The following is a 23,790-nucleotide window of genomic DNA, read 5'->3' on the forward strand; positions in this document are numbered from 1 at the left end:
GCTCATGCACCATGCCTGGACATTACCAACCCACTTGGGAGTCAACAATTCAGCTCCCAAATGGAGATGGAAGCCTGCCAAACATGGGATGGGTTAAGAGAAGAGTGGATTTTAATAGAAGAGGAATGCCAAAAATGCAGAGCTTTCATCTTATACCTTAATGACCACTAGCGAAAATGACACAAGTGATGAGCCCTCTCTGTATGATTGCGGTTATACAATAAACAGCATTAAGTCAATAATGTGATTGCTTTTGATTGAATAGGTCAGTAGGAAAGTTATTACCCACTTTACAACCCATTAACATCCAAGCGCACACTACAGGGACTGAGCTGCCAGTTCACAAAGTTGCTTACTTCAATACCATTTAATATTATTTTAACCCATAATTTGCTGTCTTACATGTGGTTTACTGAATGGATATCTTTCTATTTTTGGATTAATTTAAGCATGCACATATTTTTTTCCACTGGTGGCCAAGGTACTTTGATGTTGTAAGTTTGTACGGTAAAAGTGCTATAATTGTAGTGAAGATGCCAAACTGTACATAAGAGGCAACAGGGAGATGGAGTTTTCCTGTGGCCAGTAGGTCAGGTATTTCTCAGAATACAATTCTTACATTTAAATATATATATAAAAAAAAAAAAATATATATATATATATATATATATATATATATATATATATAATATAAACATTTATATAAATATAAATTTATATATAAATAAAGGAATAGCATTAGTCATAAAAAGTGTTACAGAATATATAGCATGTTTTTGTATTCAGATAGAGTATAGGACCAAGTATATGGACCACCAGCATAAATCCCATCCATTGATTTTATTCAAACTAACACAATTAAACCAATAGTTTAGAATGCCATTTTTTGGTCTGGCAGTGCAAGATGCCTTTTCAAAAAAAAAATCACATCTGACTTCAATAACATTCAGTGGCTGTGACTTTTCACAAGGTGTCTCTTTAGCTGTACTTGCTTGGAGAACATACTGTAGATGTGCACAAAGTTTATAGATCACCTGCTTGCACAAGCAAACTAATGTTGTGATGTCAAAAATTTGTCATTTCACCTGTTTTGAGGCCTTTGCACTCAGAGATCATATTCCTAAAGAAACAATGTATTTATTACCTCCATGTGTGTTTCTGACCCTCCATGATTTTATCATTCTATTTCATTTCAAGAGTTTTTCTTTCAGGTTTGTTTTCATCATCGGTACATCGGTGGCACTAGCTTTCAACGCTATGCTAAAGAGAGGGATCAGCCGTTGCCAGCTCTTGTACAAGTTAACTTGGAGGACTTGCATTCTTTTTGCAATTGGAGTTTTCTTCCTTAATTATGGACCAGCTGATGGACCACGTAAGCAACATTTTCATACTTAGAAATTTAATTCTATTGCCCTATTTTGTGCTTCTCATTTAGAAGGTTTTACAAGCAGTAGAACTGATATAGCAGTGAAGTAGATTTGTGACCTTTTTATGGTGTAAAACTCCTCTCAGGGTTAAGTAATCAAAAATGCTAACAGTAGAGGTAACATTATAAGTACTGACACATGGGTTCAGGTTCATAATTTTAAAAGCTCTGGGGGAAATTTACTAAAGGGCGAAGTGGCTAACGCTGGCAAGAATTCGCCAGAGTGACGTCATTTTGGCACTTCTCTAGCGAAGGAGATAGACTCTGGCGCAACTTCGCACTCTAATGCCAGGCGATTTTTCGCTCTGGCGAAAGAGTGTTACTACGCAAATTCACAAAGTTATTGATTTTACTGACCGTTACCTCTATCGCCAGACTTGCCTTCGCCACCTCAGACCAGGCGAAGTGCAATAGAGTAGATAGGAGTTCCTCAAAAAAAAGTTGAGAATTCTTCTATGTCCCAAAAAACACTGGCGTCTTTTCCTTTTTACAGGGTGATAGGCTGAAAAAGATCGAACATTGTTTTTGGGGCACCCTCCTTCCCCCCTACATTTGATAACATATAGCACCTAAACTGAACTGTGGGCACATGTGTAGGGCAACACGTCTATATAATTTTATTAAGGTTCCCTGGCCTTGTGTAGTGTAATGTATTTGCTGCAGCATATACGTCCATTGTACTTTAACTGCACAACGTATGCAAATTAGCCAATGCTGAGCGTATTTTAGCTAGCGCAAATTTCGCCAGCATTCATTACCCTATGCGCAACTTCGGATCTTTGTGAATTAGCGTTGTCCAGGCGAAGTTACGCCTGGCGAAGTGTTGCGATGTGCGCAAAGCCAGCACTTGCGAATTTCCACCGGTTAGTGAATTTGCTCCTATGTGTTAGTGATAACAGAATGAGCCATCCACACTAGTGATGAGCGAATCTGTCCCATTTATCGAAACTGCCAAAAAATTCTAGAAACATTTTTGTTACAAATATTTTGTCATGTGACAAATTTTGTTGCATATCATTTTGTAGTCTATGGGCGTTTTTTTTTGGCACCTTGTTTTTGCTTTGGGGCTACCAATAAAAATTTGCTAGGTAATATCACATGCATTTTTAGCTTAATATACTGCCACACATATGCCCTACATTGTTAGAGGACCTCCTATCCACTATGCTACAACTGCTTTTCTCAATTTTCTCTGTAATAATAAAACATTGTTCACAATAACAGGACACAGACTCACCGAAGGTTCCTTGTCGAGTTGTCCTGGAGGGACTAACAAGGATTTGTGTGCCCAAAAGCATGCAGGGCTCCTTAACTGCCGTAATCTAAAACTGAAAAAATTAGGTGGCGCGCCTTCTCGTAAAGTAAAAAGTACTGTTTATTAAATCATTAAAAGTAAGGTAGCTGGTGTACAAGAGACACCTGACGCGTTACATGAACACTAAGGCTATGATTAAGGGGTATTCCAGAAACGCGCCAGGCGTCTCATATACACCAGCTTTACTTTTAATGATTTAATAAACAGTATTTTTTACTGCCATCTAGTTTTTTCGGTTTTGAATAATAAAACATTACCATATACTTGATCCCTAACTAATCTGCATGAATCCATATTGGTGGCAAAGCAATCCTATTGTGTTTATTTGAGATTGAAATGTTTTTAAGTACACTTAAGGTATAGTGGTGTAAAACACACACTGATGACTATGGCAAAAACAAATTGGGATACAACTGTAAATGACTCCTTAAAGCTGCATCTTGTGTCTCTGCAGAGTTGTCCTCAGGGTACTGCCTCCTGCTCTGAACTGAGCACAAGCATGCCTATTAATGCAGGAGGAACCTAAATGTACTGCCACCTTGAAAGTTTAGGGTTCAGTGCCAGGGTCAGTAGACACAGAGGACTTGCACCTGAAGTATTAGCCTAAAGAATTGGGCAAATGATGACATCCAAACACCAAAGATTTTCAGTGATATTGCATCTGATTTGCCTTGTAGTACATGTGCATTTGCAGCTCCAATTGCATCAGGTGCATTCCCACCTCATGCTGCAATTACACTAGAATTGTGGGTACATATGCTGCATTGAAAAAAACATGTGCACACTGCACTTGTAATCATAAATGATCCCGGTAAAGCATACCTAAAATGGAACCACACAAGTTGATACATGCAATCTGTTTATTTATAACCATTTTTCTGCCAAGAAGGCAGATTGGGTTAACAGGATGGCAGAAATGTCGAATCATGCTTACTATAAATATGGATGGTAAAAGCAAGTAAGCATGTCATTCCTAAAGTGGCAATGGTCACTGGTGTTTGAAAGGTTAATTTTCTCACTTGCTAAATATGTTGTTAAGTGGTTTTAATAATTGGAAGTACATAATGTACTTATTTTTCATGAAGAGGGATGCCTATTATAACTTGGATGTAGTCCAAAAATTCCTATGCAACTGAAATTGATTCTTCTTGAAATATTGTGCATTATACATATTACCCTATTATGGCAGTATATTGTACATTGTATGTGAAATTTGTATGTTCGATGTGCAGATAGTTTGACCTTAAATAGGAATATAACATTTTAAATAATGAATAGTGATGGGCGAATTTGCGCCGACAGCTTGTTTTTGACGCCAGCATCCTTTTTTTTTGGGGAAAATGCGCCGGCGTCCAAAATTCACCCATCACTAATAATGAAAGCAAATTAGTTTTTTTTTGCATGATGAAAAAAATGTAAGCACATTTGCACTAAACAAAAAGGTTAAATTATTTGTGGATGTAATTGTAATTTACAGCCTGAATGTTGAAACAATGTAGCTAATGCCCTTCTGTAGACTTCAGTTCCCACAATACCATGCATATTTTTTACAGGTCTGTTGACAAAATAATATTTCCGGTATTGTGGGAAATGGAGTCTTGTCTAGAGCACAGTTGAATTCTGCTACATTGTAGAGTCAAGCAGGGCAGGCAGTATAAAGGGATACAGACATACTGCTCCCAACCACTACTACATTTACAAATAGCCTCAAAAACACAAAAAAATGAATTAGTGTATATTGTAAAGTTGTTTATGCAGAAACCTTATATGTTTCTGGATAAGGGATCTCATACCTTTATATCCCACAACCTGCATTTTCTGTAATCAATCTATGTTAGAATAGGCCTTAAATTAATGTACATTATTAATTATTAAGCAGGGATGCACTGAGGATGTGACCACTTCTCATTGCACAATTTGAATATATTATAATAAATTGACAAACAACCCCTATTTATCTCCTCATTCAATTTCAAATTTCCCCATAGGCTTTTATTGAATTTTCATGAGATTTTGTTTTCTCATGACATTGAATCTGGCTTTAAATGTCTTAGGGTCCTAAGTATATTGATATGGGTGAGTACAGAGGATTTTTTGTCTTGTCTGTATAAATTTTGTGCTCCCACTCTCATTATACGCCTGCTTAATAAATTAAAATTGTTTAGTGGTGAGCACAACTTTCCCTATACAGAAGCAGTGAACAGCTCCCTGTTGTAGCTCCCATCATATCCACTTCTGTCAGGTGAACCCTAGGTTGCTCGATAAAAAATGGCAATCATTTGGGAGCTTTAATAATACATTGCAAGTTGCAGGTAAAACTTAGTCCTTACAGAAATGTCTAAATAAATAGCAGAATTCTTAATGAATCCGATGAAAGTGAGTGTAGAACTGGCCAGACCATGGATGACTTTGATGTACTTGGCCAGCTTAAATATATTAGAATATATGGACAAATATCCCTGTTTTGTTTAAAGGAGAGGGCATTTTTGGTTGCTGTATGTCATTGTTATACATAGAATGTGGTGTTTAAGTATGTAACTCACTGCTGAAGGGATGTGAATCTTGAAACATTACACTATTTTTTCTCTATTGCTTCTATTGTACCATAGAACTTTTTAATAGCAATTTGGTATCAATTATTGACAGGATTGGACTGGGCCGGCAGGACATCAGGATAAAATCCTGTGGGTCCCAGCCATCATGGGCCCAGCCGTCCCATACCTGCTCCTGCTACCTACCTGATTGTCACTCTGATGCTCTCTCTTACCTCTCCCCAATCGCAGGCGCAAGGGAACAGGTACGTGGAGTGGGGGTTGCAGTGATGCAAGTAGGACTCCAGGACTGATGCGGGCCCCAGTTTAACGCTATGTGATTTTACCCTGGCAAGTGTTCATACTGTGCACTGTAGATATATATATATAATCCAATAAATGAAGGCACTCACAGCTCTTTCCATTAGTTCAACGTGAAAAAGTATATATATATATATATATATATTATATATATATAATATATATATATATATATATATAATATATATATATATATATATATATATATATATATATATATATATATATATATATATATATATATAAAAAATAGGGCACTGACTATCCAATATGGTTTCTCAGGATACACCAGATTTTCCAAGATGGATTCCTAGGGGCTAATTTGAATAAAATGACTGACTATAACCCTTATGGTAGACTTTTTGCAAATTCTGTAATATATTTAAAGTCAGCAAATCAAATGAACTGCTAGGAATCCAGCTTCGAAAAACTGTCAGGGATATCCCAAAAAATAATTTGGAATAGTCAGCACACTATTTATTAAAGTCCAAATGGTAAAAGCTCCAAATTTGCGTTTTTTATACTCCAATGCTGCAAAAAGCCCAAATCCAAAAAAACATCATCCTTTTTATGTCAATGGTAGAGGCACCTATCCCAAAGTGAAGTTATCAGGGTCTTCGGTTGGTGTAGACCGGAAATCCGACTTTATTTTTTTTTGGGCAAAAACTCGGAAAAATGGAGCGATTCAGGAAAAAAAAAGCCATCAATTCGGGTTTTCACTCAATTTTATCGAGTTTTTCCTGAATTTTGGTTATTTTATTAATAAATAAGTCAAATCGAGCATGGGTGTTTAGTGTTTTTTTTTTTATTAAAATATGAGATAAATTCATATTTTAGTTAATAACCCCCTATATGTATAAATTCAGTTCTGAGAAGTCTTGAACAAAATACAGAATAGAAAATAGAAAAAACTATAATTGCAGACTTAATTACTTAAAACCATGAAAGTACAATTGTACATGTGCATATTATTTACTGATATTGCCATTTATTGGTCAATCTGTCTGTGGTGGCAATTACAAGCTTGAGCTGAATTAAACATTATGCTGAATAGGTAAATATTCAGAAAACTTAATCACCATAAATATTGACAGTAAAATTATTACTGTAGGAAGCATTTTGCTGCAATAGCATATAAATAAATTTATGTTTCTAATTCAATACAATAAGCTATTAACCTGCAAAAACTCGAAGTCAGGATTTCAGAGTCCGACAATATTTATCATGAAAGCCTATCAACACAAATACAATTCAATAAGAAAGCAATGGAAGTATCCTTTGTTTTATACTTTGTACAAAAACATTTATTTTACTAAAAATCAAGGTTGAAATGGCAAGATGAGCATGCAGGCCTGGATTTCACGTGCGGGCGCACTTAAGCCACATGGTCCTAGTGCACGGCCGCGATGTTCTGCCTCCCCCCGAGCGAGGAGCTCGGAGGAGGAGCCGGAGCACTGGAGAGCTGCACATCCCCAGTGCTTCTGAGAAAGCGACCGGAACAGCATGCAGCCCTAGGCCCAGGCCTTTGTGGCCTCGCCACAAATCCGGCATACCTCCCAACATTTTGGAAATAAAAAGAGGGAAAAAAAGGCTGTGGCGAAATGTTTTTTGATTACGCCCATTTTTGTGGCCACAACCCCTAATTACCATGTTCATGTTCAAAACGGCAGGTTATGAAATTTTGAACATATTTCTCTGTTTTTTTTAGTTTTGCTAATAAAGGTGAATTGCCCTTTAAGCTCTGAGTCTAACTTCTCCTGTTATCTTGTATTTTTACAATTACTTATCTCAAAATATTTCACAATTGCTTATCTCAAAATTGTTACAAAAGTATTTTATATGCACCTCCTGGCTGTTCTGGGCTCTCAGCCAAAAGCCCATTAAGTTAGAAACATTGTATCTTTTTTTAGCTGTTCAGTGCAGAGAAAATCGGGACTTTCGAGTACAAATGAAGGACTGCAGGTAGAGCTGTCAAAAGAGGGACTGTCCTGCTGAAAACGGGACAGTTTGGAGGTATGATCCGGGCCTGTGAGCATGTGAATAAGAAAAGAGGAAAAGAGTAGAAATATTTTGGGGAGTCCTCCCCTGTTTTCCTACTAGCTGCCAACAGGCACCACAGTCTGACATTAACAATTTTAAATGTCTGTTTTAAAGATCTATCAGTGCTGCTTCAGTTTTCCCATTTAATGGGATCTGTTTTTGTGAACACTATTCTAAAAAGGCCAATATTAATTTTCCCTCTAAAATTTTTCTGATACAAATATTTTATGCATTATTTTCCTTCTGTGAAGGTGTTACATACTCAGCATTAAAGGAGAAGGGAAAACTCCAATCCAAGGAGAGTACCAAGTGTTATGGCACCCCCCAAGGATTGTAGTAACTTACCTGATACCCCGGGCCGGTGCTCCTGTTAGCAGAAAAAAGTCTGGCTTTTAACTCTACTGTGCACGCATTCCCACATGGTGAAAGAAGGAAGAGTATCAGTTTTCTGCTAACAGGAGCACCAGCCCAGGGTATCAGGTAATTTGGAACACCCCTTGGATTGGAGCTTTCGTTCTCCTTTAAATAAGAAACCTCTCAACTCTACTGATAGCCTTCCTATAACATTATCATCCCCTCAATAGATGTTTATTTTTGTCAGGGAATGTGGGATCAGACAATAATGGCTGATAATAGAAAACTTCATAAATAGAATTAGCAAGACCAAACCCCAAGTTTGCCTTTAGCCTGTACAAAGAGAGGCATCATAAAAGTTTTATCCATTACAATATGCACTGCACTATACTATACACAATAATTAATGTAGTGGAGTGGAACTCTAATGCAGTTTATCCTGTCAATCAGGACACATTTATCGCAGATCTCCCCTTTCTGTTCTTTCCTTTGCTTTGCTTTATTTTTAATTTTCCAGGTGCATCATAAATGATAACTAAAATGACTGATGATTTTGATCAAAATTTTGATAAAATTGATAGTTATTATATCATTATTGTATAAATCACTGATGCATACTACATGGATATTTTATCTGTGTACTTATCTCCTGTACATTGATTTTTTTAGCACAACCAGTGGCGGAACTACCGGAGGAGCAGGGGGTGCGAGCGGGCCAGAGCCCGCACCCCCTCAGGGCCTCCCGGCAGTCCATGAAAATGCCTGCAAATGCGGCCGTACGGAGGGGGCGGGGCCCGGCTGCACGTCACGCACCAGGGCCCGTCCCTTCTAGGATCGCCACTGAGCACAACATTTTTCAACCAGGCAACATATTTTTTTAATATACATGGGTATGAGTGTGTTTTTATCATGGTGAAACTAAGCAAAATTATTCACTCATCCTTAGAAATAGAGGCTTTATCGTTGGGTGGCGTCATCTCCTCCAGTCAGTGCAGGGTCGCCATCAGAAATCATCGGGTCCCGTACAGCAACATTTTCTGGGCCTCCTGGTCCCCGCCCACCCCAGATCCCGCCCAAGCCCTACCCCAGATCCTGTCCACCCCTCCAAAAAAACATTCATGGCCAGGGCCCCCCTAGTTGTCAGCCCCCCCCCTATAAATTAAAAAAAAATAAACATTGGCAGCGGCCAACCATAAAAGTTTTAAAAAAAAACATTGGTGGTCGGGCCCCCCCAAGTTAAAAAAAACATTGGTGGTCAGCCCCCCCCTAAAAGTTAAAAAAAATCATTGGTGGTCAGGGCCCCCACTATAGATTGATAAAAAAAACTATTGTCGCCAGGGCCCTCATAAAATTTAAAAAAATCATTGGTGGTCGGGCCCCCCCCATAATTTAAAAAAAACAGTGATGCCAGGGCCCCCATAAAAGTTTTTACAACTTGGTGGCCAGGGCCCCCCCTATACATTTAAGTAAAATTGTGCCAGTGCCCCACATTGGTGGTCACGGGCCCCATAGAATATTTTTAAAAAATCATTGGTGGCCAGGGGTTCAATAAAATAAAATAAATAAAAAAACATTACCTTTGTTTCTTATCTCGCAAAATATTGTTGTTTTGTTCCTGTGTCCCGCGACAACTGTCCCCCTTCTTCAACAGGAAAGTCCCCCCTCCTACTGCTCTCAGGGAGCTGCAGAATTGGGTAGGGTGGGCGGAGCTGTAGTGCTTGCACATTCCTCCCCAGCTTCTACTATTGGTTCTCTTAAGTCCCGGTAGATCTACACAGGGATTGGATAGCCTGGAGGGTGAAATTTGACCTGCCCTCCGAGCTTATCCAATCACCATGCAGCTGTACCGGGACTTCATGAAACTACCAATAGTTTAGAAGCTGGAGAGGGGAAAGACGTGTAGAAGAAGCTCTGCCCTCCCCACCCCTACAGAGTGAGTACAGCGGCCGGGCCCCCCTAAGACCCAAAAATCATCGGGCCCAGGACAACTGTCTCCCTAGTCCCCCCCGATGTCGGCCCTGAGTCAGTACCTATGTTCTAATCTTTTGTTTACACTCTCTGTGGAATAATTTGGATTTGCCCTTGTGTTTGCTTAATACAGTGAAATATTTTGCCTTACTGTATCCTTATCAGTAAAGGTCAGTTGAACAGTTGAGTGTTTTTTGTGGACTTGTGTATTATACATCTGAAATCTAACTGAATGGAGAACCTTTTGCTGTTAATAGCAACTGAATTGGAATGCTTTCTCTGTGCTGCCACCAGGAATTATGGAGCCCAATATTAATTTAGCAGTGCCCTACAGTAAGAAGGCACTTGATTACCTGTCCCCCTTTGAGAAAGCCACTGCCAATAAGTAGAAAGTATGGACCCCATTTTAAAAAACAGCCTTTGCGTGCAAGACCACAACCGTGATCTACTGCAGTGATACCCCATTATGCAAAAGTAAAACAACCATGATCCACCTAAACCCCCACTCTCTATAAGCCAGCCCTCTTCCGACACACAAATCACATTTTTTGAGCTCTCTCTGCCAAAGTGCTCCTGACAACATTACCCCCAGTATCTCCCTGATGGCAACCCTGATCTGCACATAATCAGTTTGCTCCTGTGTACAAAAAATTGTGTTGTTATCCTTTCTTCAATTTTCAATATTAATATTTATAATATGAATATGTAATATTAAAGTATACATATATGTCCCCATTATTCATTTTTGATACTTATTTAATCCTTGTCTTGTTTCTCCCTTTCTAGATATTTTAACATTTAAATTGTGTGACTCTGTCAGGGAAAGTGGTCTGAAACTGCTCTGAAGTACTTTAACATTGTATCATTATTTAATTCTCTACCAGAAAAGACTGGCTGTTTGTCTCTGTGTGTCTGGTTAGAGGATGATTACAGCTCTGTACGTATTTTTAGAGGCCTTTTGGGAGCAAGAGAAAGTAAATGTGGAATGTGACTGGGAAGAGATGAATTTTAACTGCCACAGAACTCTTAAAGAGATTGTATGTATAGTATGGGACCTGTTTTCCAAAATGCCCAGGACCTGGAGTTTTCCGGATAACTGATCTCTCTGAAATTTGGATCCTTATACCTTACATCTACTAGAAAATCATGTAAATATTCAATAAACCCTATAGGTTGGTTGTGCTTCCGATAAGGATTAATTATATTTTAGTTGGGATCAAGTACAGTGTACAAGGTACTGTTTTACAGAGAAAAAGGCAATATTTTTTTTAAAATTTGGATTATTTGGATATAATGGAGTCTATGGGAGATGGTCTTTCTGTAATTCGGAACTTTTTGGATAATGGATTCCATACCTGTACTAAAAGAACAACACTTAATTAATCTGTGAATCAAACATTATAATCTACCGGTACATGTTGCCAATATATTTCTTTTGTAGCAATAAATTCAATATTTACAGAATGTTTCTTCATAAATTTCAAAACAATTTTTAATGCAGTATTGCGTGGGTCTTGAATGAAATGCAGTGGCAAAATATATATTTTCATCTCTAAAGGATGATATCTTATTTGGAAACCTGTGGGCAGGTATGTGCCGTAAAACCATGGGCAGGTTTGAACTGGTTCTCAGATAGGTAGTTGGCCTGACTCTGCCCCAGTATCTCTGCCTTGCCTGCCCCATGCTAATACCATTGCCAATGGCTGACAGTTTCCTCCTACTTTTATGGATAGCTGTATGCCTGTTTCTCCCCTTCCTGTGACATCAGCAATGGGGATGGGTGTATATAAATAATGGCAACAAAGAGGGCCAGGCTGGGTTCAAGAAATTATTTTGACCCACACATCACAGCAGCCTACATTGACCAGGCTGTATTAATGTGTATCATGTGTGTGATGTGTATGTACCTGCACCTAATACAGTTATGGGATTTATTATTCTGAATGCTTGTGACCTGGTATTTTCCAGATAAGGGGATCTTTTTGAAATTTTTATCACTATCACTATATTTAGTGACTATACCTTAAGTCTGCTAAAAATTATTTAAACATTAGATATACCCAATAGAATTGTTTTCCTACGAATGTGGATTCATGCAGCTTATTTACCATCAAGTACAAAGTATGTCTGACCAAGCACTTGCAACCCAAGGTTAAAGGGGAACTATCACTAAAATGAAAATTTAATATAAGCTTCATCACATTGAAATAAGAAATTTTCTAAATACTGTCAATTAAAAAATCTATTTCTGAAATACCATTTCTGAAATAATCAAGTTTATGTTCAGTATCCCCATCTCAGCATCTGTTTCTATTCATTCTGTCTTCATGAAGAAGTTGGGTGTGAGATGTTCATTGACATCCAATAGATCCAATATATCTTATATATTAGAATATGTATTGGAGCTCACTCTTATACCTGATTCCAGGTCAAAAAAAATCTAACACGATATCTGCCTTTGACTCCAATTCTGCATGTATAGAGACAGGATTTCTGGTGAGAGAGAGAGAGAGAGAGATAGAGATAGAGATAGAGATAGAGATAGAGAGAGAGAGAGAATTGCTGGTGGGCTGTGCCCTTTTAGGATAAAAATGCAAAAATCTCAGAGCAGGAGGAAATGTACCGAACTTGCAAATACCCTTTACTTTTGCCTATCTATAGACTGCAGGGGTAATTTTTTGAAATGCCTTCCTACGTCCAACCCTACTTAAAACAGTGCTGATGAACACAGGCAGTCATAAGGTTTTACACTTGGAAATGAGCAGAGGCTGGCAGTATTTCTGCATAAAAGTAAGGCAGTGTGCAAAGTGCAAATAGCCTTTTAGGGCTCTTACTGACGAGCGTTTTTACCTGTGCTCCCCTGCGTTCCATTTTTCTTCGTTCAGCCGCAGGGGAGCGCAGGAATAGACGCATTACATTTTTTCCAATGGGGCTGTACTCACACAGGCGCGTGTAGGCGCCGAATGCAGGTTGAAACGCAACATGCTGCATTTTTCCTGGGTTCGGCGCCTACACGCGCCTGTGTGAGTACAGCCCCATTGGAAAAAATGTAATGCGTCTTTTCCTGCGCTCCCCTGCGGCCGAACGCAGAAAAACGGAATGCAGGGGAGCGCAGGTAAAAATGCTCGTCAGTGAGAGCCCTTATACAAAACAAAAAAAAAAGAAAAACAAGCCCATTTTAATTTAGTCAGTTGTGCACAATACTAATTTTAAAGTAATAACCTCCTAACAAATAAAATCATGCTGCAAAATGCAAATTTGAATTCTTAGTTTAGCAAAGTGTAATTCAATTTATAATGTTTATTATATTCCCAAAAGTGCTGAATCAGCCTATGAGTACATGCAGCATAAAGAGGGTGGTTAACTCCACCTTTGTCCCTTAAGGCTGACATATAGTCAATAATTATTACCATATACTGTTAAGTGGCTGAACATGCAAAGTTATAAAGAAAAATGCATGCAGATATACATATATATAGATATATATAGTAATAAGCTTTCTTGTAGATTTCTCAGTGCTGATAAAACATACACAAAGCACTTTGGAGATAATGCCTTTGCTGATAGGACACTCCACATCTTTACTACATTCACAGTGAGAAACCTTTTAGATTGATTAGGATGAAAGTGCCATTATTCTAGTCTCAAGTGATGTCCAATTGCCCTTGATGAAACTATTTTAATTAAAAGGTCTGCTGAGAGGTTGTTGTATTAGTGGGAAAGATATATATATTTCTTCTCCTTGTATGTGATTTTTATTCAAGGTGGGAAAAAAATATTTTGGACAACCTTTAACCAAAATTGAGACACCACAACCAACAAAGACACATCCATTCTATCTTATTATTTAACAAACATAATTGTACAGTATTAGAAAAATAGTGTATAGCTTCAAAGAAAGAAACAGATGCAACAGTGATGAGCTTAACAAAAATCTATGTATTTTGTTAAATTTATTTTGTGCAAGGAAGAAAAACTCAATAAAATTGTAGACAAATGATAAATTTTTTGTCAGAAATATAGAACTTTGTCAACAGACTTTCTCCTACTTTGATCATTAGCAGCAGTAAACAGAAAACAATGTGGTTAAACAGCAATGTACAAATGTTGCTTAACAAAATATGGGTCATTTATTAATAGGAAGGCACAATTAAAGAATGGGCACAATACACAATTAAAGGATTGCTGCAGGACTCTGCATGAATAGAGACCTGTGGCTACCCTCATACAGTAAGTACAACGATGCCTGCATTCAGTAGTACTTTTACATGACAAGCAGGGGCAGAATTCCCCCTCCATCCCTTAACTTTCACTTCATTCAGACAAGCAAGTTAGGGAGCAGCAGAGTTGCAGCCTGCATCCTCTTTATCCCTATGGCAGGTACAGACAAGGTACAGTCTGCAGCCAGATTAGGGGAAGAAGTGTGCCTGGATAAGCACTTTAGAGTTGTGCTCATGCACCCCTTAGTGCTCATGGTAAATGGGTAGTGATGAGTGAATCTGCCCCCTTTCACATTGCAGAAAAATGCATTAAAGTCAATAGTAAATAACTTTTTTTTTGACCCACAACAATTTTTATGCTCGCGACTTTTTTTCTCACTCCAAATGCATTAAAGTCAATGGGCGGTTTTTTTTTGTGGTGACATTTTTGTCGCTGCAGATTTGTTTTGCACCAAAGCCTGGAGACAAAATTCGCTCATAACTATAAATGACCCCTTACTTGCACTTTTGTAACCATACAATCCTCTTTACGTCATCAATAAGCTTCTTCGATGTATTTTATATATACATTTTCCTAAAAGCTATTGCAGGTATTTTTTTCTGTATTTCTGCCATATACATTTGTATGATATTTTCCAACTAAATTTAACTCATTTTTATTGGATTTATCCTAATTAAATCCAGTCACCTTTTCCAGTTTGAACTTTTGTTTTTGTATACTAAAGTTAATCCACCATTATAGCATTTAAGCAGGTGTTCTACACTAACCGTTACATAATGCAGTATGGTTAATATTGCCCCTCATTCAAAAGAGTTTTGTTTCATCAGCCTTGACCTATTCCCATGACCTTTCACAGGCTCTCCATATTGGGTTTTTCTATGCCATAATAACCACCAAGACTTACTTGCTCTCTCTGTCTCTCTGTCCTTTCTCTAATTCTTGTTAAGACAGATGCCCTATTAAATCATGAGTCAGCTAGGAATGCTTTTTATTCAACTTGCTACATGCATGTAATGTCAAAGAACATGTTTCAGACTAGTGATGGGCGGCCTGCGTCCGTTTTTTGGATGCCGGCGAAAATTTGCTGGCAAAAATGCTCCAGAGTCCAAAAAAAAAACAGACAATGGCGTCCATTTTTTTTTACACCGGCAAATTTTCCTGGCGGTTTTACAAATTTATTCGCTGACGGCGAATCGCAGGAATTCGCCGCAAATTAGCACCTGGCAAATAAATTCACCTATCACTATTTCAGACATCAGACAGCATTGATGCTTTAATATAAATAGATGAACTGTACATTCCCTTAAAGCATTGATGCACAGTTCCCTTTCTTTGATGTTTCCTAAATCTGACTCATTTTCTTGTTTACACGTGTTATGATTTGCGAGTGCTTCAAACTGACATATTTTACTGTTTGCAAGCAACAAACTTATGATGTGAGTCGCTGACAAATTTCAACTGCTTTAATTGGCTGATTGCAGCATGAGTCTGGATTGGCTGATAGCAGCATGAGTCAGAAATGTGCAATTCATCAATAATGTGCATGTCTGATTTTTCTACAGTAGGAAAAAATATTAGCTTGCGTGTCCGTAAACCAGGGGCCACCCTAGTTCACCAAGGGGCCTATTTATGAAGTAGTAGTACCATAGTTCATTAAAGAAACAGTTCAGTGTGAAAATAAAAACTGTGTAAATAGCCTGTGCAAAATAAAAAATGTTTCTATTATAGTTAGTTAGCCAAAAATGTAATGTATAAGGCTGGAGTGACTGGATGTGTGACATAATAGCCAGAACACAACTTCCTGCTTTTCAGCTCTATAACTCTGAGCTAGTCAGTGACTTGAAAAGGGCCACATGGTACATATCTGTTCAGTCAGTTTGCAATTGATTCTTAGCATTCAGCTCAGATTCAAAAGCAACAGATATGACCATGTGCCCCCCCCTCAAGTCTCTGATTGGTTACTGCCTGGTAACCAGGGTAACCAGTCAGTGTAAACCAAGAGAGCTGAAAAGCAGGAAGTAATGTTTTGGCTACTATGTTAGACACCCAGTCATTCCAGCCTTTATACATTACATTTTTGTCTAACTTACTATATTAGAAACATTTTTTATTTTGCACAGCCATTCTATTTACCCAGTATTTAGAATATTTAGTGAAAAAAAATTAATTTTTTAGAGATTTATTATACCCAAAAGCTAAAAAATCGAAAATACTCCATCTAAAACCTGTTGAGGTCATGTAAAAGTCAATGGCAGATGCCCCTGATGTTGTTTCTTGACATCTTGATCTGCGCTTGAAAAATCGGATAACAGAGTTTTCGGGGGACAACTCAAAAAGATTCTTAGATTTAGGCGACAATTCCTAAGATTCGAATTGTCACACGATTTTGTAAAGTCTTTTTCTCATACCGACTGTTTCAAGTTGATTTCTCGAATTAGTTAAATTCATGGATAGGAGTTAGGTTGAATTTGTTAATAATAAAATTAGACAAATTCGAGTTATAGTAAATACCCCCAAAAGAGTTTAGTGAGAAATAGATAAGAAGCTGAACTAAAAAAGACAGGACAGGTGCTTGGAAAACAGGGACACCCTTTATCAAAGTACAGGCAGGATTAACAGGGCAAGGCAGAAGGTAAGTACTGGCACAGGCAGGAATGATAAGGCAAGGAGGTAAGGACCCTTATACAGGCAAGACGAGTAAGGAGCACAGGCTGGAAAAGAAGATTAGCAAAAATCCATTCCAAGACACAGGTAGGGCTACATAAGTTCAAACAAGTTTAAGTACAATCAATGCGTCAGGGTGTCATAGATCAAGTAGGGTTTTCAACAGGCTAAACCCACAAATAGTTGAGTAGTATTACGTACAAAATTAAATAAGCACTTGAGTGTTAGCAGAGAACACTGAACTGCATGTGCAGCTTCTCTGTAAGTGAGGACAGACACACCAACTTCTGTGTGAACAGTAACTTGGTTGCTTTATAGAACTCAGCATAAACACTTTCAGCATAACATGTCTGCAACAGGAACTTTTCATAGAGAGCATACACAGGAAGAGGAAGAAGAAAATCACACAGGGTTACAAGTCAAACATGACATCACATTGCTAATCAACAATACACCCTTCCAGCATTAAGTAACATGCACTGGAACAAACTCTGTCTGTTGTTTTCCAACATTGAGCACATAAAGGCACTAGTATCAATTGGTTTCTATAATGCAAAAATAGAAATCTTTATTATAACATTATTCAAAACATACAGTCTATAGTCTTGACAAAAGAATTGCATCCTAATGAATTTTTTGATGATGTTCACATTTGGTGAAGCAGTCCTCACCAGCTGCAAAACCAGATTTAACAAAATTGTTAATTTTGACAAATTAGACGCAATTGCAGCTGGAGCAACTCAGCGTAGGTTCAGAAAAACACTGGCATTGTGGGGAAAAAGCATGGTAATTTGTGTCCAAAAATTGCACTTACATCGAACTGCATTAGTAAATAATTCTTCTAGACTTATATAGACTTTCTTGTTGTCTGACAATATACTTTGCCTTGTTCCTATCCCATATCAATATCCCTATTACCTACTTTAATGTACAGGTATGGGATCTGTTATCAGGAAACCCATTATCCAGAAAGCTGAGAATTAAAGGAATGCCATCTTCCATAGGCTCCATATTTGTCAAATAACTCAGATTTTTAAAAACGAATTCCTTTTTCTCTGTAATATTAATACAGTACCTTATATTTGATCCCAGCTAAAATACAATTAATCCATAGTGGATGCGAAATAATTTTATTCGCTTTAATAAATGCTAAATGATTTTTTAGTAAACCTAAGGTATGGAGAATTACAGAAACACTCCTTATCCAGAAAACCCCAGGTCCCAAGCATTCTGGATAACAGGTCCCATACCTGTATATATTCGAAACATAACTACTGTATATGATATTTATTTTGAAGAAGGCCTTTCAGAAAAACACTCTCAAAGGATTCTGTTTTCCCATTTTTCATAGTCAATTGTTTTTTTTAGCAACAACACTGTGACACAAATAAAGTGTTCTACAGAATAAGCAGTTTTACACAGAAAAATCTGCTGTTTTCAAGCAGGCCTTAAAAATGTAAAACTGCAATGCACAGTTTCCATTTAACGCTCTTTAATACATATCACTCATAGTAGCAGTCTTGCTAAATGGTTAAAATGCAACATACAGTTTGCAATTGTGTGGAAAAAAAGAATGCGTCATAAATGCCAGATAATGATTTTCTCTTATAGAAGAATGTATTGTATTCAATTGATCATCTAAAAGTAATGTCATGAACATTACATTATGCATTGCCATGGGTAAAGCACAACTGCCACAATGGACATAAAGAAGCTTCTAGAACACTGGAATATGGACATGAAAGAATGAATTAAAAGAACGCTCAGTAATCCATTAATGGGAGCACTAAAGGGAATACTTGCTGTTATTAAAATAACAAAGGTGCTGGAAAGCACTCTGATTAATCCTGAATCCATTCTCCCCGTAATAATGACCATTGCACTTTAATGTACAGTATAGCATCTTAAAAGCATGTTACCCTTATATGACACAAATCCTATACCATGAGTGAGACTCAGATTACCTAAGACTACCAGTAATAGTAATAGCTTAACTCTTTCTGCAGTAATGACAGACATTCTTACTTGCAGATATTCTTTAATGTTTGTTTGCAATTACACACTCCTTTTTCCCCTCATTCCTGCTAAAAGCTTTGAGAAAAATATTGACATAAAATACTAAAATATAATTTATACAGAAGTCCAATGGAACCCTGGATCATATACATTAGAATGAGTATAAGAAGAAGTACTGTATAATTGCTATTATTATTTTTACCTGAATAAGAGCCAATACAATATATATTATACAACATGCCCTAAATGACCACAGGGATTGCAACTGGCTGATGCTTTGGGAAGAAATAATTTTTTAAATCTATTTTTGTTAAGGTTTATCAACACTTCTTAAACATCCTTGGGGATGTCCAGCTCAGGACCAGATTTTTTTAAGCAGAGCTAGGCCAAGTAGTATTGGCACCCAATGCAATACTTTCTGGCTCATCATCCTTCCTGCCCTACTATGACTGTTACTTAGGTTGGAAGTGCACAGCAGCACTTCTTAGCAAAAGCTCCTTAGTAAGTTGGGCCACAAATTTAAGCCATTTTGGAAAAAAAATGCCGTCTTAAAGAAATGTAATTAGAAGCTAAATTACATTCAAACCAATTACCTGCCAGTGTGTGTTTTTTTTGATTGTGAAGGAAATTAGATCATGCAGAGGAAACACAAACATGAAAAGAATAGGCAAACCCCATGCAGATAGTTTCCTGGTTGGATATAACCCAGCAGGTAAAGTAGCAATAGGAAAAGAGCTTATATAGACAAAAGAGAAGATGGTAAAGTTAAACTAAGACAGGACTGCAGCAGAATAGACTTAAAAACACCAGATAGGTCTGGTCAAAAGCAAAGCATCAATATATAGTAAATAATCATAAATACATCAATAACAGATTGCCTGAGAACAGTTAGGGTGAAGACACATGGAGCTACTAGTAGTAGCTTTTTGTCACAACTATAAAATTAGATTTTAATTTATTTTAAGTGTATTTATCAATTGTCACCCATTCATAAAATATGGTTCTAAAAATCCCATAGGAAAGAATAGAAAATGGGTGGTGTTTCTTTGTGGTGAGCTGCAATCTGACATTTTGCTCAAGAAGAGGTAGATATTTTTATCTCAATGTCTATTAAAATCAAAAAAAAAAAAAAAACTAAAATGTAACATACACATTGCAATGCATAAAATTCTTTTGGAATTCTTTTTGCATTTTGTATATATTTCATATAAATTATTTGTTATCAATATGGGTTTCGAAACCCAAAAACTCGAATCACTTCAATTGATTTCGGAAAAAAAAAAAAGGTTTTCGAAAATTGCTCTGAAAAAAACCTGGAACATCAAGGATATTAACATCTTCAAATGGTTCAAGGAACCTCTGCCATTTACTCCTACATGACCTTGACTGGTGTATTTTCGGATTCAAGCTATTTCCAGGGTCGGGGTATGATAAAAAAAATTAGAAAAATGGTGTGTGTTATTTTAAGCCATTAAAAACGCCAGATTTGCCTCCCTTATTTTACATTGCTTCCTGGCAGAAGTCACTCTAAGAAAAGACTCAACATTTTTAAGATGTTTTTTTTTTAAACGTTTTTTTTACACAGTGAAGCCTGGCGATGTTTGATGTATTATCCCCCTGTTTTTTTTTTAGTTTTAAGATGTTGTACCATGTTAGCCAACTTTCCTGTACAAAATATTTGTTATGTATTTTCTTTTGATATTGAGTGTGAATGTATTATATTTCTTTATTGTTCCATTTTGAGTACAAGCTATTGTTTTATTATTACAGAGAAAATGGAAATCATTTTTAAGAATTTGGATTATTTGGATAAAATGGAGTCTATGGGAGACAGCCATTCCGTAATTCGGAGCTTTCCAGATTTCTGGATAAGGGATCCTATACCTGTACTAAAGCACACCTTTAACTGTACATTTTACTGTCTGTTTCTCTTATTCACTCTTCTTTACCTTTATTTAACAGTAAATCTTCACAGATGTATACACTGTCTGCTCACACCATGCCCATAGATTGTTGGATTAATATTCTGCTGCTTTTTTAAGTTAAAAAAAGAGTTCTTGGTAGTAGCATCTCATTAAAAATAGTCGGTGGTGATTTGTTCATAAGTTTTTAGTTTTCTTTAGTTTTGTTTTCTCACCTAATTCATTTTGTTGGGTCTAGTGTCCTGGAGCTGGGCGCGGATACCTGGAGTTCTTCAGCGTCTTGGTTTCACCTATTTTGTCATTGCTCTTCTACACACATGTTTCAGTAGGGTGCAGCTTGGCACTGAGGAGGTGAGTTGTTGCAAAACCGTGTACTGTATCTATTCTGGAAATTGTGACATAGAGAAAAAAGTAATTAAGTAGATACATATAAATATCAGTTTGTCAGTAAGTTTACAAATACAGGTATGGGATCTATTATCCGGAAACTCGTTATCCAGAAAGCTTTGGATTATAGGAACCTCCCATAGACTCCATTTTAAACAAAGAATTCACATTTTTAAAAATGGTTTCCTTTTTTTCTGTAATAATAAAACAGTTCCTTGTAATTGATCCAAACTAAGATATAATTAATCTGTATTGGTGGTAAAACAGTCCTATTGGATTTAATTAATGTTTACATTATCTTTTAGCAGACATGAGGTATGGTTACCCAAATTACAGAAAGATCCCTTATCCTGAAATCACAGGTTCCAGGCATTCTGCATTACAGGTCTCAAACCTGTATAAAAATGTATTGGTTACATTTGTAAACAAGCCTTTATGTGTCATTTGACCCAACATACTTACGTTTCTAATAATGTAATACGGGCTTAACTAAAAATAAATAAATAAATAAAGGGAACCTATCAGAGCAAAAATCAAATACATATTAACAATCTGACCAGTACAACCTAAACACGTTTTATCAAACTTCATATACAATTTTTTGGGGAAAAGAAAACAGCAGTTTTTAAAAAATACCTTACTTTGTCAAATGGGTTCCTTCACTGAGGGAGTCCATACTGTGACACTAACATGCAAATAAGTTCACAAGCATTCTCAGATTGTAGTACTGCCCTGAGTATTCTACCCAGAATGCATAGCTTTAGTAAACTCACCCCACTGGTTTCCTCCAGAGACTCCTAAAAAGAGAGATTAATAATTGTAATAATACCCTATTGTGTATAAATGTGATAGGGATAAATTGTAAGCTTTTTTACTGGGGCGGAGACTGATGTGAATGATGTATATTCTCTGTAAATTCATGTGTAAATGGTGCTAAATAAATAGTGTATTAGGGTAGGGACACACTGGGCGATTTGGGGAGTTTTAGTCGCCTGGCGACTAATCGCCGCGACTTTTCTCCCCGAATGCCTCCCCTCGCTCTGCGCCTGGCTAAAATGAAAAATCGCCTGCGCTAATCACACGCGGCGATTCGTTTTCCGAAATCGCCCGAAGTTGCCTCACGAGGAAACTTCGGGCGACTTCGGAAAACGAATCACCGCGTGTGATTAGCGCAGGCGATTTTTCATTTTAGCCAGGCGCAGAGCGAGGGGAGGCATTCGGGAGAAAAGTCGCGGCGATTAGTCGCCAGGCGACTAAAACTCCCCAAATCGCCCAGTGTGTCCCTACCCTTAGCAGGGATATATGGGGGGGAGGGTTCCTGCCTTGCATGGCTAATTACAATATAGACAATAAAAAGAGGCAGCAGGGATCAATTGCATATCAACAAAAAAAGGTTGATAGTTTAGGGTAGGGACACACTGGGCGATTTGGGGAGTTTTAGTCGCCTGGCGACTAATCGCCGCGACTTTTCTCCCCGAATGCCTCCCCTCACTCTGCGCCTGGCTAAAATGAAAAATCGCCTGCGCTAATCACACGCGGCGATTCGTTTTCCGAAATCGCCCGAAGTTGCCTCACGAGGAAACTTCGGGCGACTTCGGAAAACGAATCGCCGCGTGTGATTAGCGCAGGCGATTTTTCATTCTAGCCAGGCGCAGAGCGAGGGGAGGCATTCGGGGAGAAAAGTCGCGGCGATTAGTCGCCAGGCGACTAAAACTCCCCAAATCGCCCAGTGTGTCCCTACCCTTAGAGTGCTTGCTAAATACAGCTATGAGAGTGTGTTGATTTAGTTTACAGAAAAAACTATGTTGCTGTATCCCTCAGAGGGGAGGGGAAATAACAGAGAGTTTATATAGTTTAGTAGTTAGTTAGATAAAACACACCCTTAGGGGCAGATTTACTAAGGGTCGAATATCGAGGGTTAATTAACCCTCGATATTCGACTAAGAACTAAAATCGTTCGACTTCGAATATCAAAGTCGAACAATTTAGCGCTAATCCTACGATCGAATGATCGAAGGATTATTCGTTCGATCGAACGATTAAATCCTTCGAATCGAACGATTCGAAGGATTTTAATCCAACGATCGAAGGAATATCCTTCGATCAAAAAAACGCTGGGGACCTTCCCCCATAGGCTAACATTGACTTCGGTAGCTTTTAGCTGCCGAAGTAGGGGGTCGAAGTTTTTCTTAAAGAGACAGTACTTTGATTATCGAATTGTCGAATAGTCGAACGATTTTTAGTTCGAATCGTTCGATTCGAAGTCAAAGTAGTAGTCGAAGGTCGAAGTAGCCCATTCGATGGTCGAAGTAGCCAAAAAAACACTTTGAAATTCGAATTTTTTTTAATTCGAATCCTTCACTCGAGCTTTGTAAATGTGCCCCTTAGTGTCCTCCAATACTTATTAAAACACACCTTCAATGTGACACAGAGAAATGCACAATTGTGTATTACAATAAATTATTCACCCTGTGTATACATTTATGATTTTTTAACCCTTATTTTCGACAAGAACCAAGTCATGGGTGGGTGGATCCGTAACTAAGGGTTAGTGAGGTTAGCAAAACAACTCTGGATTGCTACTCTCCGGTGGTATTATATACTCACAAGAGGTGAGTTTCAACC

At 37.6% G+C, this 23,790-nt stretch overlaps 1 protein-coding gene across 1 annotated transcript in view; it reads left to right on the forward strand.

The window, feature by feature from the left end:
- LOC108695792 (heparan-alpha-glucosaminide N-acetyltransferase) overlaps positions 1-23,790 on the forward strand; it is a 208,757-nt gene that overhangs the window by 98,513 nt on the left and 86,454 nt on the right. Inside the window, exons 10-11 of the mRNA XM_041568935.1 lie at positions 1,212-1,372; positions 21,017-21,129. Of these exons, the coding sequence (XP_041424869.1) occupies positions 1,212-1,372; positions 21,017-21,129 (274 nt within the window). The remainder of the gene's footprint in view (positions 1-1,211; positions 1,373-21,016; positions 21,130-23,790) is intronic.

The sequence above is a fragment of the Xenopus laevis genome, chromosome 7L, assembly GCF_017654675.1.
Source record: "Xenopus laevis strain J_2021 chromosome 7L, Xenopus_laevis_v10.1, whole genome shotgun sequence".
NCBI classification, from domain to species: domain Eukaryota; kingdom Metazoa; phylum Chordata; class Amphibia; order Anura; family Pipidae; genus Xenopus; species Xenopus laevis.